Source organism: Humulus lupulus, chromosome 6, assembly GCF_963169125.1.
Source record: "Humulus lupulus chromosome 6, drHumLupu1.1, whole genome shotgun sequence".
In the NCBI taxonomy this organism is placed as follows: domain Eukaryota; kingdom Viridiplantae; phylum Streptophyta; class Magnoliopsida; order Rosales; family Cannabaceae; genus Humulus; species Humulus lupulus.
In genome coordinates this window covers 11,046,372-11,063,409 of record NC_084798.1, presented here as the reverse complement: position 1 = coordinate 11,063,409, position 17,038 = coordinate 11,046,372, and the positions used below count along the sequence as shown (strand labels likewise).

At 40.2% G+C, this 17,038-nt stretch overlaps 1 protein-coding gene across 1 annotated transcript; it reads left to right on the top strand.

The window, feature by feature from the left end:
- The first annotated feature begins 6,412 nt into the window (after positions 1-6,412).
- On the top strand, positions 6,413-8,124 carry LOC133781643 (UDP-glycosyltransferase 71A15-like). The gene has a single exon (XM_062220696.1). The coding sequence runs from the start codon at positions 6,549-6,551 to the stop codon at positions 8,001-8,003; it is 1,455 nt and encodes a 484-aa protein (XP_062076680.1). The 5' UTR covers positions 6,413-6,548; the 3' UTR covers positions 8,004-8,124.
- The last annotated feature ends 8,914 nt before the right edge of the window (positions 8,125-17,038 follow it).

Here is a 17,038-nt window from a genome sequence, read left to right as displayed (position 1 = left end):
AAATATTTACTGTAGCCACATGCAAGGGTTTACTGGATTTTGTGGGTATGAAGGGTGAAAGCCTTTTAAGTTAGGGTATTTTGCTGTAGGAAATCGTTTAGGAGTATGGTTTATAGGATGCATTTTCTAAGGAAAATTTCCGGGTAGGAGTTTTGGAATTTTGGGTGCAAAACTGGGTAGCTTAGGGGACACGCTTCACAGACGGTTTTGCAATCTTTGCCTACTGAAACCTTCCCCCCAAGGAAAATTCTATCCTGACCCTCCTGACACACGAATTCCGAGTAATCGGGGATCTGTTGGGAGCACAGGCGCATGTTCATTGAACCGCGTGGTCCCACTCTCCACGGGCTGGGCTTACCTCAGTTCGTGCAAATAACATTTGATTTTTCCTCACGCATGGGTCGCCTTTTCTGAAATATTTTCTTTTGTTCGTTAGGCGATCAAATGGCATCGAAGAGGAACGCTCCAAAGAAGACCGTCGGCAGCTCGGCCTCTCAGCAAGACAAAGGAAAGGCGGTGATGCCAGATTCCCAGATCCCCAACTTTGGGCCGGCCGTGGAGCAGGAGATCGAGGTCGCTCCTGATGCCTTCTTTGAGGCGGAGAGGATCGTCTCAAAGGTCACCGACCAGGCGAAGATCAACAAAATCTTTCTCTCCCACAACATCGCCCTAGGGAGAACATCTGTGGTTGCCCGACCCCCCGCGGAAGGCGAGCGGAGCCGCGCGCCACTCGACGAGGTATTCGCGGCCTGGAACGGCGAGCATTTCAAGGCGGGGGCATTCCTCCCGCTGGACCAGTATTTCACGGACTTCCTCAATTATGTGAGGTTGGCACCATTTCAGCTCCCCCCGCCAACTCTTATCGGTTGTTGGCGGGGTTGAGATATTTATTTTTGAAGCACGAGTGGGAGGTCCCCACCCCAGCGGACATTTTGTACTTCTTCTGCCTCAAGGCCAGCCCGGATCAGCGGGGGCGAGGCGACGGGTTTTATTACTTGACCCGATTTCCCAACACGGCTGCGGTCATCGAGCTGCCCAGCCACCCCCAACGACTTTAAGGATCAATTCTTCATGTCAACGGGGTTCAGAAACTGCGAGCTCCATTACTTCAATCATCCTCGTAAGTGTTTTTTTTATTATGGCACGCTTCAAGAAGTACTGGTGTTATCTTTCACTAGTGCATATTCAGTTGCATTGTTTAGGTGCAAATGGTTTAACACTGATCCAAGCAAGAAGAAAACAATCACTGAAAATAATATCACCAGTATAAACGTCAGTAGCGAATGGTACAAAGATGAGCCTTATATACTTGCTAGCCGAGCTAAGCAAGTATTTTATCTCGATGATCTACTTAGAGGACGACACTGGAAAATTGTTGAGGATGTCAATCATCGTCAAATTTGGGACAACGAGGACAATGAAGCTGATGCAGATGTTGATGTTGTACATGACAGATCATCAAATTTTGTGTTGACCGTGGATCTCGGTCAGTTGGTTATGGAATGTTATGAACCTGCAACAAATATTGGCACTATACAAAATTCACCTACTGATCAATTGGATGATAATTTCATAAATGATGACTTAGGTGAAGAAGAAGTCGATGTAGAAGATGATGATGTTAATCATGTGTCTCCGATTGATGTTAATTTAGTTAATGATGAAAGTGATAGTGATTATTCTACATAGTTTTTATATTTTTGTAATAAAGACAATCGTTTAAAATATAATATATGGGACTTGTAATCATTTTGTTCATTTCCATTGGTGATATTTGATACTAACTAATAATTTAATACTAACTAATAATTTTTGTTCCTAAGTACAATGTCAGCGGATATAGCCACCTTTCACGGCGGAGATGGTGGAGGTCTAGACCCGCCAGATCCTAGTAGAGTACCCTCTTCCTGCGAGTCAGGTTAATAATAATTTTCAAATTTTGTTCATAGCTTGAAAGTCATGCTCAACGAATGTTTAATATATATTAATATTTCAAATTTTGGTTATTGTTGAAAATGTGGATAGCTGAAGTGTCGAGAAGAAAGGGTCGTGGCCTGGCTAATAACATACCACTTGAAATTCGAAGGCGGAATGCCGGGAAATCACTAGATCTTCAGCTTGATCCTAGGACGGACAAAGTGGTTGGCTTGGAGAACCAAGCTTTTGTCCGCGAGATAGGCCTCCAAGTCACTTTGTTGTTGCCAGGACATTACTTGGATTTTGCTGATGTACCTCAACAATTTAAGGAACAAGTCGTACAAAAGATGAAGGTAAAAATTTAGAACAAGTCTTGTGGCATAAATTTTTTATTAAAATCATTTACAAACTAAACTAACGTGTTATTTCTTAATGTAGCATTTTTATAATGTTGATGGTCATCCACAAATCGATAGAGTAATGAAAAGTATCTACACAGAGATGCGCAAAAGATATTCTGAGAGAAAGAACATCAGACATACTCACTTCAAAAAATATTACTCTAAGGCGGAAGATTTGGAGAGTGTTCCCATTGCCCCACCTGACCATTGCACCAAGGAGAGTTGGAAAGATATTGTTCAGTTGTTTTTTAGCCCAAAATTTATTGCGCGATCCAACCAAAACAAGAAAAACATAAAAGAAATGAAGTATACATCGATGCAAGGCACAAAATCGATCGCAGCTAAGCGTCACCAATTTGTAAGTAAAAATATTAATTTAATTTAACAAAATTTTACATTCTAACTTCCTATCTCTACATTTGTATAGGTGAACCCTGATGAACATGTTATTGATACTTGGAAAGATAGCCATTTGAGAAAATCGACAAAAGTGTTTGTCAACGACGCAACTCGAGAAACTTTTGTGTTATTATTTTTATTAAACTATGTTACTGTTGGGTTTCTAACACTTTCTATGAATAGGAAAAAATGACGGAAGAGCTTGAGAGGGCACGACTTCAAAGCCAGTCTCAAGGACTGATGGAGGGATTTAAACTGAATCTGCTGCTGATTCCTCGTCGATCGATCAGTACGAGATTATGAGTAAAGTACTTGGGGAGAGGTCTGACTTTCAAAGAGGAGTAGGTTACAGCAAAGGGAAAAAATCAGCTTCCAGCTCCACAAGTCAAAGTCAGTCACAGGCCCAACGTGCTCATACACCTCAGGAAGACATGGCTACTATGGCGGAAATGATGAAGTCAATGCGTGAAGAGATCCGGATGTTAAAATCTCAACAAGGTCCATCTGGTAATCCTCAGCATACCAGTATAGAAACTGAGTCGCGGTTTGAAAGCCTTCTGCAACGATATTTACCATCACAACCTGAAGGTGGTATATCTTCTCAAAGTCCACCTCCTTGGTCGATGCCACAACAACAACAACATTTTTATCCACCTCAACAGAATTATCCAAACATGTATGGACGCTCCTCCCAGTCCCCTCCTTTATATTACCATGACGTCCGTGCAGGATCTCAGACGCCACATCCTAGGCGTCGTGACTTTGGGGATTCATCGCAGCAGCAACATCCACAACAGATGTATGGTCAATTTGTGAGTTCGTCGCAGCAGCAGAGGTATGGTCAGTTTGAGAGTTTATTGCATCAGTCTCCCGCGCCGCGACGACATACTTGACAATTTCGATCATCTTCACAGCAACACTCTCCACAAGCACCACAGTTTGCTTCACCACCATTGCCGCGCCCTAATACTGGTGATCAAGATATTAACCTTACTGAATATTTTACACCTGGTTGGCCCGATCAAAACAATAATAATTAGATTACGTTTTTTAATTATATTAAGACAATTGAAATTTTATTATGTTTATTTTATAATTAGTTCATATGTAATTAAAATGAGACAATTTATATTTTTATTATGTTAATTTTATGATTAATTATAATGCTATTTTTGTTTGATGAATATTAATTGTGTTATTAATTATAATTTATGTTAAATATTATTTTTAAATAAGTATTATATGTATATTTATTATGAAATAAAATAAAATCAATTATTATATTTTACTATTAGTATTTTATTAGCGGCGGATTAATAGAGGCGGAACCCACTGGTATTAAATGAGTCAAACGAGGTTGACAGTGTTATTTTATACTAGCGGAGTCCCGCCTCTATTAATCTGCCGATATTAATACAATATCGACGGGTGTGTCAGTCGGTCGGTAATTCCGCTAATACCGACCGATTATTACCGGCGGAGAATTACCGGCAGACTGCCGCCGGTAATATACATTACCGACGGATACACCAGTTATTACTAGCGGAACCCTCCGCCAGTAATACTACATTTTTTTGTAGTGAATCTTTTTCTCCAAGCTTTGAGTTCTTCTCAGTCGAAACCTAGCTCTGGCACCACTGTTGTAATTTTACAACACAAACTCAACAAAACTTGTTAAGAGGCAATTGCTCAAACACTTGGTGTTCAATTACTAAAACTAAAATTATTAAAACTAAAATTAAATGGCAGTGGAAGAAGAAAATAAAATCAACAAACACAAATAATAAGAAAAAGAAATAAAGGGGAAGAAAAGACACAAGTTATACTGGTTCGGCCATAAAGAAATTGGCATACTCCAGTTTCCTCCGATAAGGTTCCACCATAGAAATTATTATGTTACACCTTGATCTTCTTGCAGTACTTCACTAAAGGTGAATCAACTTTTTAATCAAAATAAGAGACCCTTTTACATACAATTTATAAATAAACTCAGATTCAAGAACTAAAACTCTCTCTCACTTCCCATACAATCCATTCAAAAGTGTTTCCCAGAGCTTCTTTCTCTAAACCCAGAGTTTTTCTCTCTAATTCTTCAGGTCTAATTATTTCTCATATTTCTTATATCTTAACACATAACAATCATTATATATATAACCAAATTGCTGAAGTTTGAAGATGCAATAGACATATTTTCTGTTATAAGAGAATGTTATGGTCTTTCAAAATAATTGCAACATAATAAAAGGTTCAATTTCAATTTTGTGGGAATTACATTTCCACACATACAAAAATGCTTTTAATCGTGATTGAATTTCATTTGGGACCTGAGTTGAGTTGTCATTTGGAGAGTGATTGCTCAGCTGAGATCACATGTCCCCAAAATCAAATTCTACAGCCCTAATAATAATAAGAAGGCTGTTAAGCCATATGTGCTGGTGCTGCTATTCGTAAGGATGGAAAAATGGGGCGGCGGGGCACGACCCCGACCCGACGGGGCATCTTTGCCCCGGTAAAAATGGGGCGGAATTCGGGGCGGGGCGCCGCCCCGCCCCACCCCGCTATGAATTTAAGCGGGGCGGGGCAGCCCCGACCCACTAGGAATTTAAACGGGGCGGGGCCGCCCCGCCTCAATTTTTTTTTTTTTATACTCTAATTTAATTCTCTCATGCTACTTATATACATAGTACGTAAAATTGACATTTTATATGTGGTTTAGAATATTTTTAATTCTATATAGACTAGAAAGAATTATAAATATTGAAAAATATGTTTTATATAATTCATCCTTATTCTTGTATTTATTTTGTAAATGTTAAAATAAAAAAACAAAATATAATATTTGATGGTGTAGTTGATACCAAGTGTAAAATATAAAGATTACAATAATAAATAATATTTAGGCGTAGGGAAAATTCTAAAATTATAATTTAATGTTTCTTAAAAAAAAAAAAGTTAAATGGGGCAAATGGGGCGGGGCAGACCCGCCCCGATTAAGCCGGGGAGGGGCGACCCGCCCCGCTCCAAGAAACTAATCGGGGCGGGGCGGGGCGGGGCGGGGCAGACCCGCCCCATTTACATCCCTAGCTATTCGTTCTAGTGCTCTAGCTCATATTATCGCACTACTTACTCAAAGGTACAAAGAGTGGTTGGGAATTTCTGGCCTTTAATAATGCCAACCTAGCTAGACTTATTATTCATCTTTCTTTCAAACTTTTTCCTTGGAATATTCAAAACTTATAATGTTTGATATGGTGGAAAAAAAATAGAAAGATAAAAAAAAAAAAGAGAGATAGACCACATGGAAAATGTGTTTGAAGTAAAGAAAGTAAGATATATAGTAAATTATATAAATCATTTTGAATTATAAAAAAAAGTAAATAAGTAATTTTATTTAGATATATATTTTTTTAAATTCTAATTTAGGAAGAATACAAATTGATGAACCCACTAATTTTTCTACCCATCCATTTTTATCAACCCTTTTCTCTATACAAACCAAACAATTTTTTTTTACTTTCCACTTTCTCTCTCCATTCTCCAAACTATTATTTCCTCCCTCTTTCCTCCTTTATAAAACAAAGGGTAAAGAGCACTCATGACTCATCACTAATAATAATAATAATAAAGGTTGGAAATTCAGATTTGCACTGTACGATTGCCTCACTGTACTCCATTGAGTTTATATATATATGTATACATGAGTAATGTTAGAAACACTCACTATTCTTTTCCTATCTATGTATTCTCTCAATCTCTCTCTCTCTCTATATATATAGATTTATATAGCCTCACTCCCATTTGTAAAATAATTATAATTACAAAAGAGAAAAAATGAAGAAAGGAGAACTAGTTTTCATTCCTTTCCCAGGAGTAGGCCACATTGTCTCATCAATAGAAATGGCAAAGCATCTTGCTGCTCAAGATCATCGTCTTTCCATCTCAATCCTTATCATAAAAATGCCAGGCTTCGATCCCCCGAACAAATCCCACATGCAATCTCTCCTTGGCTCCATCACCGCCAACAGCATCAAGTTCATCGAACTACCGGAAGCTCATACTGTTGACAGCACTAGTTCTACTCCCATCCAGTTCATCGATTCATTCTTAGAAAATCTCAAACCCCACGTTCGAAACGCCGTCCAGAACCTCACCGACTCCTTTTCGAGTGAACCCGACTCGCCTACGCTGGCCGGTTTCGTCATCGACATGATCTGCACAGCCATGATTGACGTTGCCGAGGAGTTTAGGGTCCCCTCCTACATGTTTTTCACGTCAGGGGCCGGCTTTCTCCGGCTCATTTCTCATCTGGAAACCCTAAGTACCGACCAAAACAAAGATATTACTGAATATAAAGTTGAACCAGATGCAGAGCTTGTCGTTCCGGGTTTCGTCAACCCGGTTCCGGCCAAGGTCATCCCCGATGTGCTACTGAACAAGGTGTCGTGCCCCTTGATTCTCAGTCATCACAGAAATATGAGGAAAACCAAGGGCTTTTTAGTAAATACATTCGTGGAGTTAGAGTCCGCCATGATTGATTCCTTAACTAAAGATAACTTGATCCCGCCAATCTACCCAGTGGGACCTATAATAAACCCTAATTCTAACCAAGGTCAGAAAGAAACCAACATCGTGACGTGGCTAGACAGCCAGCCTCCATCGTCGGTAGTGTTCCTGTGCTTCGGGAGCAGGGGAAGCTTCAGTGGGGAGCAAGTGAAAGAGATAGCCATGGGTTTAGAGCGGAGTGGGGTTCGGTTTCTGTGGTCCTTAAGAAAACAACCACAGAAAGGTCAGTCAACTAAGCCAGAAGATTACGCGGATTTCAATGAAGTTCTTCCGGAGGGGTTTCTTGATCGAACGGCTGAGATTGGAAAGGTCATAGGGTGGGCTCCACAGGTGACTGTGCTGGCTCACTCCTCAGTTGGAGGGTTCGTCTCCCATTGTGGTTGGAACTCAATCCTAGAGAGCTTGTGGTATGGGGTACCAATGGCGACGTGGCCTTTGTACGCTGAGCAACAAATCAACGCTTTCAAGCTAGTGAAGGAGTTCAGATTAGCAGTGGAGATTAAGTTGGACTACCGGAGGGGTTTCAACATTTCTGGTGATGTTGTTATCGTAAAAGCTGAAGAAATAGAGGTTGGGATTCGAAAGGTGATGGAGCCTAATAATGATATTAGGAAGAGAGTAAAAGAAATGAGTGAGAAAAGCCGGAAAACCTTAATGGAAGGTGGGTCCTCATACTCTTCATTGTGTCGTTTTATAAACGATGTGATTCATAACATACCTTAAATATCTATGAAGTTGTCTGTGTCGTTTATGGTTGTGGTGTTAGGTGAAATTTAATTTATATTGTAATATGACTTGTGAGGTTTCAATATTAATAATGTGCAAAAAGAAAATGATTACCTTATACCGGAAAAAAAAAAAAGAGACTTTTTATTTCATTTTAATTCCAGTAAATTTATCATCTTCATTTCAGCTGCACTCATCACATGATTTCATAAGAATAGAAAATGATGAAAGTATAAGGTGTGGATGCAATTCTCTTCTTTGTTCCTTTTTTGGCCAAGTTGATACATATCTGCTAAGATTGAAACTACGTTAAAAGATGTGTGTAACAATTTTTTAGTCAACTGATACCCAAAATGCAGTCAATGCTAAAGATCATTTTTCTAGTAAAATGATAGCCCTCTTATTAAGTCCCGTCCAGCAATTGAGAAACGTCTTCTATATATATATATATATATATATATATATATATATAGATTTTATTCACAAATTGTGAAAAGTCTTAAAAAGTGACGTTTATATTATTATACTAGTGGGGACATATTTACTATTCAGCTCATATTATTAGCACAACTTGCGCGGATGAAGAAAGACTCGTGTAGAGTTTCTCCAGCATTATTTGATAGTGCCAACCTATATACACTTATTATTTCACTAAAAACGTATTGAATAATGACGTTGCTAGCTATTGATTTACCTTTCCATCACGTGGGTAACTAAGGAGCACTCATTATATATATATATATATATATTAGTAGAAAATAAAAATATAATCATAATAAATAAAAAAAGTAGCTCGGTATTTAAAAATTAAGTGCAGTTCTGATAACTCCACGTGATGACGTACGTACGTAATAAAGTTTTCATGGGTCCCATGCATGCATTTTGATTAGCATTTGTTTTTTCTTTCTCCAGCCACTAAAGGCAAAACACAAGTGTAGAGAACGACTACTCTCTCCATCGGTCTCCGAAGGTGGGAAATTGTCCCTTGAAGCTTCCCACGTACGCCAAGCCCCAAAGTGGCCCCAAAGTTCTGCCTCGCGACACTCAAGGGCCTTGCCATATGAGGCCAGGCCTGCAAGGTAGACCTTACTTTGCAAGGCTAGATGCAAGACACCCTTCGCCAAAGGCCTCACTAAGCCTCCTTCTCGCGTGCCCAAGTCCCAAATACACGGGTCTCGCCACACAAGGTCTAACGTGTGTAGATGCGGCTTATGTCCCCGCGACCGCATGTCGCATACCCCGAAGGTAAAGAGGCCCAAATTGCTCACGTGTTGATGCTAGAAACACTCGCATGCCCAAATTGTCGAGACACTACACCCCCGGACGTGCTAAGGGAGGCCTCGTAGCTGCACCCCCGGACGAGTGTTGGGAGGCTTCACTGCTGCACCTTCGGAAGCGTGTTGGGAGGCCTCGCTATGCAAGGCTCTATGAGCCATGTGGCACCTTGTCTCACCAAGCGACACAGTGCTTCATCTCGGGAGATACTACCCTACATCTCATCTCGCGAGGCCACACGATGCGACGCCTCGGCCGTCTCCCAACCTCGCGAGGCCAAGCACCACATCTCGCAAGGCCACATGATACAATGCCTCGACCATCTCCCCACCTCGTGAGGCCATGAGCGCGACACCTCACATCTCGCTCTTACAGACCAACTTGCAAAGCCTTTATCTCCCATGCCTCTTTGTTATAAGAATACGCCTCGCTGATGAGGCCCTTCTCTATTTTCTAAGGAAGGTGTCACTAGCAGGGTGCAACTCACATATGCATGTATCTCAATCAAGGCTACAAGTAGTCTTATACTTAGCAAAATATAATGGGACTTGGAGACCTTGGATATATGAGAGCAACCATCAGGTACGAGGTACGCATATGGGTATAGGTTGTAAGACCCTAAGGAGCACATATGCGTGAGTTTGACATCCATATCAGATAGGTAGTGACATTACGAGTTAGTACAAAGAGTGGAGGCACTACCAGCACATCTCTGACCATGTTCCATGGCTGACACCACAACCTCCTACACCACTACGTCCTATGCCAATACACTGACAATGTACCTATGTAAAGTCTTGTCCCTTAGGACTACGATCATGAGCCATTAGAGTTCCACTATAAATAGATCTTCACCCCTCCAACAAAGGAGTTGGAAAATTTCATTGTATACATAGGCCATTAAGCAATTCCCGAGTCTTTTCTCCATTGTCACTGTTCTACAATTTTCTTCTTCAAGTTTTTCCTAAGTTCTATCTATATTATTTTCATAATAAGCTTTGAGTTTTACAACCTTATATCGTTGATGAGTTTTCACCGTCAACAGTTTCGCGCCGTTTGTGGGGAAACCACCATCCCCGTAGAAGATGGGAGAACCCAGTTTTCCACTAGCAACAATCCTCGGTCAAAGCATCACAAATGGCCTGCGCCAACGAGGCACCCCCAAGAGCAGAGGCAGAGGGATGATGCTGGTTATTGGAACAAAGCTGAAGTCACATCTAAGGAAGTGCCCTCTGATCTAAGAGAGAAGCTCAATAAGAGAAGTTCATATGTGAGGACAACACTCTCTATGGCTCCTTCGAAGGACATGTGGAAAGGGAAGGCCAACCCTTATGACCTAAGAGACTCCTTGAATAGAATGAGACACATTTCACAAGAGCAATTCAGGTTGAGCAACTCCCAGCTAACTTCAAATAGTCTCACATGACCCCTTATGAGAGCACTACGGACCCTAAGTACCATCTTGATGCCTTCGATGATTTAATGAAATTGAGAGGGGTCAATAGTAGAGAAAGATGTCACTGTTTCGTTGTTATGCTAAAAGAAGTTGCGTACAAGTGGTACAAGAGGCTAAGGCCGGGAACCATTAGGTCATGGCAACAATTTTTTGACGAATTTCTCCAGCAGCACCATGTACTGCGCGATTACGCCATGCCAGACACCAACCTCGCTAACGTAAATCAAGGTGAAGGCGAAAGCCTAAAAAGCTATATCCATAGGTTCAACATGGAATCGGCTAAGGTAAAGCCTGAATCGAGGGGAACTTAAGATGGCAATCAAGGCCAGAGTGCACCTAGGTAGCAAGGTATGGGATAATATGCTCAAAAGAGAGGTTACTGACGTAGATGACTTCTATGAAAGAGCATAAAAGTACATCCGGGTCGAGGATGGTCATGAGAACCTTAAGGCGGGAAAAATTGAGCCCCTATCCAAACCCTTTACCCATGAGGGCTTGAATAATGCAAAGAAGAAGAGAGCATACGAATGGCTAAGAGACGACCAACAGAGAAAACACAAATGTAGATGTGAACCCAGGCAAGCGCCATACACCTTCTATACAGACTTGACAGAAACTAGGGAACACATCTTCCTCAAGAACGAAAATCAGGTCCTCTTCAAGAGGCCCCCGGCGATGAAGAGAGACTAATCCAAAAAAGACCCCAACAATTGTTACCAATACCACAAGGATATAGGACACACCACGGCGGAGTGTACACATTTGAAAGTTGAAATTGGGGAGCTAATACGCAGAGGGAACCTGGGCAGGTATGTCAGAAGGGAGAACTCGAGACCAAAGGATATGCCAGCCTCACCAAGAGCTCAAGAACGAGCTCCGGAGGTGCAGGGGAAGGAAAATTGATCTTCGGGGGGCCCGGATTCGAAGGAGAGTCGAGAAAGGGAAGAGATATGTATGCCAGGGAAGCTAGGTGAAGCCCACCCGTGCACCATCAGCTTGGAGCAGCAACCCCGAAAGAATTTTAAAGGGAAAATGATTGGATAATATTCACGGAGAAAGATGCATGTGGGTGCATTTCCCCCATAGAGACCCCCTGGTGTTGCCCGTCCAACTGGCTAATATGAGAGTGCATATCATATATCACCTCGCATTGGAGAAGATGGGCTTGGGCATTAGGAACTTGAAACCCTACCACACCTCCTCATATGGATTCCATGGGGGAGCAACCCAGACAAATCACTGTCATGTAAAACTTTGTTGTAGTAGAATGCACTTCAGCTTTCAATGCGATATTAGGGAGACCCTCCTTGAGAGAATCGAAAGCAATGACCTCGATCTATCACATGTTTGTTAAATTTATAACTCTTGGGGGAATAGCAAGCATGAAGGATGAACAAAAGGAAGCAAGGGAGGGTTATAATACATCTCTTCGCACGGCTGCCCAGCCACAAGAACCTATGGTGATGGTGATACACGGAGGAAAAATCCCACAAGAATTAGACCCCCGAGGAGCTCAGGGCCGAACCTGTGGAGGAGTTAAAAGAGATTGTTGTGACGGAAGAACCATTAAGGAAGTTGAAGGTTGGAAGGAACCTTCGAGAAGACATAGAGGATAGGCTAGTGAAGTTTTTAAAAGATAACCTCGACGTATTCACCTGGAGTCATGAAGACATGATAGGGATAGATTCCTCCATCATGTATCACCACCTAAACTTCGACCCCAAGGCAAGGCCTTTGAGACAAAAAAGTCGAGCACTTGATCTAGAGAGATACACAACCCTGAAAGAGGAAGTCGATAAATTGAAAATGAATGGATTCATTTGCAAGGCATTCTACCCGATATGGGTATCGAACCCCGTGCTAGTCCCAAAGCCAAATGGGAAGTGGAGAACTTGAGGAAGTCATTTCTTGATTCTTGCTTTTCAAACGACGTCGTTTATGGTCTCTTGTGTTGGATTTTATTTATTAACCCTGGTAATATCATTTCCCTATAACATTGGAAATCGATCCTGGGAGTGTCTCTTTCTAATAAATAAAATTAAATACGTAAATCATTATTTTTTTTATATTTAAATATAAATATTAAAAAATAAATACATAAGGAAAGAAGTGCATAAGCTCATATTTTCTCTAAACTCAAAAACCATACTTGGAAGAATATTTAGATCAACCCCACAAATTCTCTAGCTTAGCTTCTCATTTCTCGCCTTAGTTTTCCGAGAAAATCGTCACTACCAAACACCATTGTCCACTGTAGATATAAAAATATGTGATATAAAGTTTTGCCATTTCACCACAATTGTAGTTGTTTGCTTCATGTGAAAACCTTATAAAAAAACCTGATATTTCCTTGTCTTTCATTCCCATCTTCTGTTACTCGGCTCTTTAGTGGAAACCCAACCTTGAAAATGACATTCTCGCTCATTTCAGTTCAATACGTCACCTGGGTTTTTTGTTTCTTACTCTCCCTTATAGGCTTATTTTTTTCTCTTTCTTTCTGGGAGCATTTTTATGGGTCCGGAACCGTGGTGGAGGTTTGATTTTCTACAATGACAGACCCAGCTAAGGTACGATTGGTTCGGTGCTCGAAGTGTGAGAATCTTCTTCCAAAGCTAGCTAATTATTCTGTCTATTAGTGTGGTGGTTGTGGAACTGTTCTTCGAGGTAATTTTTTGGTTCTATTTTCCTGTTTACAGTCTTTACATTGATGACGAAGAAATTCGGTATATGAGAAAGAATGTTTTTTTGTTGAGGGTATCTTATGATTCATCTCTTACCATGTTCTGTTTCCAGGCCAAAAATGTTTATTTGTTTAACGAACTGGGAGTGTTGCAATTGAGCTCAAATTTTGTTACAATGGTTTTGATTCTTCTTGTGTTATTGTGTTGATTATTTGTTTGATTTGGAAAATACATACTAGGAGGCCTCGACTCTTAATATGAAGCTGTGGTCATCAACCTTACCTTCCGTGACTCTGTCACGTTGTCTGAAGCTCTGTTTCTTCTTTAGAATCAAGAAATGCGTTTAGAGAAACTTCACTCCGTTTTTGGCATTTATCTGCAAAATCTGTCATCTAACTACGCCTCAACCACCAAGAAGCAGTCCTCTAGTAACAACTCCTCTGTTCCACTAGCCAATTGCGGTCGTGGTCTGAGTCATCGAGGAAGTATGTGGTCGCCTAGGTCATACAGCACTCAAATGCTATCATCGGTTTGATCTCAGCTATCAAGGTGAAGAGAACTCTAGTGCCTACAACTCCACTATTTATACTTCTCCTCAAGCACTCACTGCCACTCTAACTACCGTTGTTGATCCCCAATGGTACATGGATAGTGGTGCTTTCAACCATGTCATTGCTGATGAGTCTTATCTCACCAAGAAACATGACTACAAAGGCAAGGAGAAGCTTGTAGTAGGTAATGGCTCTAGATTATCTATTCACACTATTGGTTCTACTTTTATTTTTGCCAATAAGTCTCTTCATCTTCATAATATCTTGTTTGTGCCTGAGATTAAAAAGAACCTTATTAACATTTCCAAACTCATTCTTGATAATGATGTTACTGTTGAGTTCACTTCTAACAATTGTTTTGTGAAGGATAATGTCACCAAACAGGTCATTCTTCAAGGAAAAATTCAAGAAGTTCTATATCAGTTGAGTCTCCCTACTCTAGCCTCAAGCTTACATGCTCTCTCGGCTTCCTCTTCAAGTATTCAGCATTATAATTCTTTTCTTACTTGTTCTAATTCAGTAAATAATACCACTCGTCAATCTAATCAGTCCATTGTTTGTATTTCCCCATGTACTTTGTCCTCTCATATTGTTGCCTTATGGCATAATAGACTTGGACATTCCTCTACCATTGTATTGAATAAAGTTCTGACTAATGCAAAGATTTCTTTTTCAAAGTCAAATTTTTCATTTTGTGATGCCTGTCAATATGGTAAAAACCATCAAATGCATTTTTCTACTACCTCTGTTAAAACATTTACAAATGGTTCACTCTGATTTGTGGGGACCTTCCCCTCATTTATCTCCTGAAGGATATCGAATCTATATCCTTTTTGTTGATGATTTTACTCGTTTTAGTTGGATTTTTGCTTTAAGGGATAAATTTGAAGCTTACCATGTTTTCAGTGTGTTAAAAAAATTAGTTGAAAAACAATTTGATTTAAGTTTAAAAGGTTTGCAAGCTGATTGGGGAAATGAGTATAGAATTTTTTTTCCTTTGCTTCAAAAATTAGGTGTTGTGTTTAGACATCCTTGCCCCCATACTCATCAACAACAAGGTCAAGTTGAAAGGAAACATAAGCATGTGACAGAGGTTGGTCTTACTCTTCTTTCTCAAGCCAAAATGCCACTCATTTTTTTGTGGGAAGCCTTTGTTTCAGCAATGTATCTAATTAATTGGTTACTTACTGCAACTTTGCATTTTAAATCTCTATTTGAGTTTCTCTACAAGTACAAACCAGATTACAATTTTCTCAAAGGTTTTGGTAGCACTTGCTTTCCCTTTCTCAGACCTTATAATCGACACAAATTTGAGTTTAAAACCTCTAAGTGTGTGTTCCTTGGCTATAGTCCTTTTCATAAAGGGTATTGATACTTACATCCTTCGGGAAGAATTTACATTCTAGAAGTGTCACCTTTAATGAGCAATAATTTCCATTTACCACACTTTTTTCTGCTTCTATTGTGTCAAATTCTTCTTCAATGCGTGCTAATTTCATTGCTCGTGCTTTTATTATTCTTACTAGTACTAACTTTGCATCAGGTGCTGCCACTCCTGACACTCCATCTAGCTCTACAAGCTCCTTTTCCTCTTCTAACTCAAATTATATTGAAGCTTGCCTTGGTGAAGCACCTGCTAGTTGTCAAAGTCATTCTCCATCAACAATCCCTTCCTCACCACCTTTGGTCGAACCCAATGAGCATTCTCCTCCTTTGGTTTCCACTGACCATTATGGTGCTTCTGAACAACCTAATGATATTGTTCCTAATCACCCACCTTCTTTGCCTAAGGGACATCCAATGCAACTCAGTCAAAATCTGGGATTCATAAGCCAAAAGTTTATCTAGTGCCTGCTTCCAATCAACAAATAGTTGCTCAACCCACTTCAGCCAAAGCTGCTCTCACCATTCCTGAATGGAAAGTTGCAATGACCGTTGAATACTTAACTTAAATGAAGAACAACACATAGACTTTAGTTCCTTCTCATCCCGACATGAAGATTATCAGTAACAAATGGGTGTTCCGCACCAAATACAAAACTGATGGTTCATTGGATAGGTTCAAAGCACGACCTGTGGCCAAAGGCTTCCAACAAACTCTGGGGTGGATTTTTTTGAAACCTTTAGCCTTGTCATCAAAGTTTCCACAATCAGAGTTGTCTTCTCCTTGGCTGTATCTTTTGGCTGGGATATTCAGCAAGTTGATGTGAATAGTACATTCCTAAATGGTGCTCTTCAAGAGAAAGTGTTCATGAAACAACCTACTAGTTTTGTTGATTCTTCTCAGCCAACACATGTTTGTCAACTACACACAACTATATATGGACTTAAACAAGCTCCTAGAGCTTGTTTCGAAAGGCTCAAATCTTCTCTCTTGTCTTGGGGTGTCCATTGCTCAGTTTCAAATGCCTCTTTGTTTTACACCAAGAAGAATGGTTATGTGATACTATTGCTTGTCTATGTTGACGATATCCTCATTACTAGGGCAAACTCTACTCTCATTTCTCAACTCATTTATGAATTGAATAGTAAGTTTTCCTTGAAGTCTCTTGGTTCAGTACAATATTTTCTTTGATTTGAGGAGCTTCGCACAGCTAGTGGAATTTCCCTCACTCAGTCCAAATATGCTCTTGATTTACTTAAGACGACAAGCCTAGCTGATTGCAAGGAGTGTCCTACGCCTATGGTTCTTGGTAACAAGCTCTCTTTTAATGATAGCTATCCATTTGACAAACCATAAATCTATCGGAGCACCATTGGAGCACTTCAGTTACTTACCCATACTCGCTCTGACTTAGCCTTCTCTGTTAACAAACTTAGTCAGTTTTTGAAGGCTCCTACAGTTAATCATTGGAATGCTTGCAAAAGAATATTGTGGTATGTCAAAGGAACTCCTCACCTTGGCTTACATTTTACACCAACACCTATTCTGAATCTTGAAGCTTTTTTCTGATGTCGATTGGGCATCAAGTCTTGATGACAGAGCTACCTCCACAAGTGGTTTAAAAAAAAATGTAAACTGTCAAATCTTCATAAATTCCAATTATAAATTTAATTATTTCCCAATAA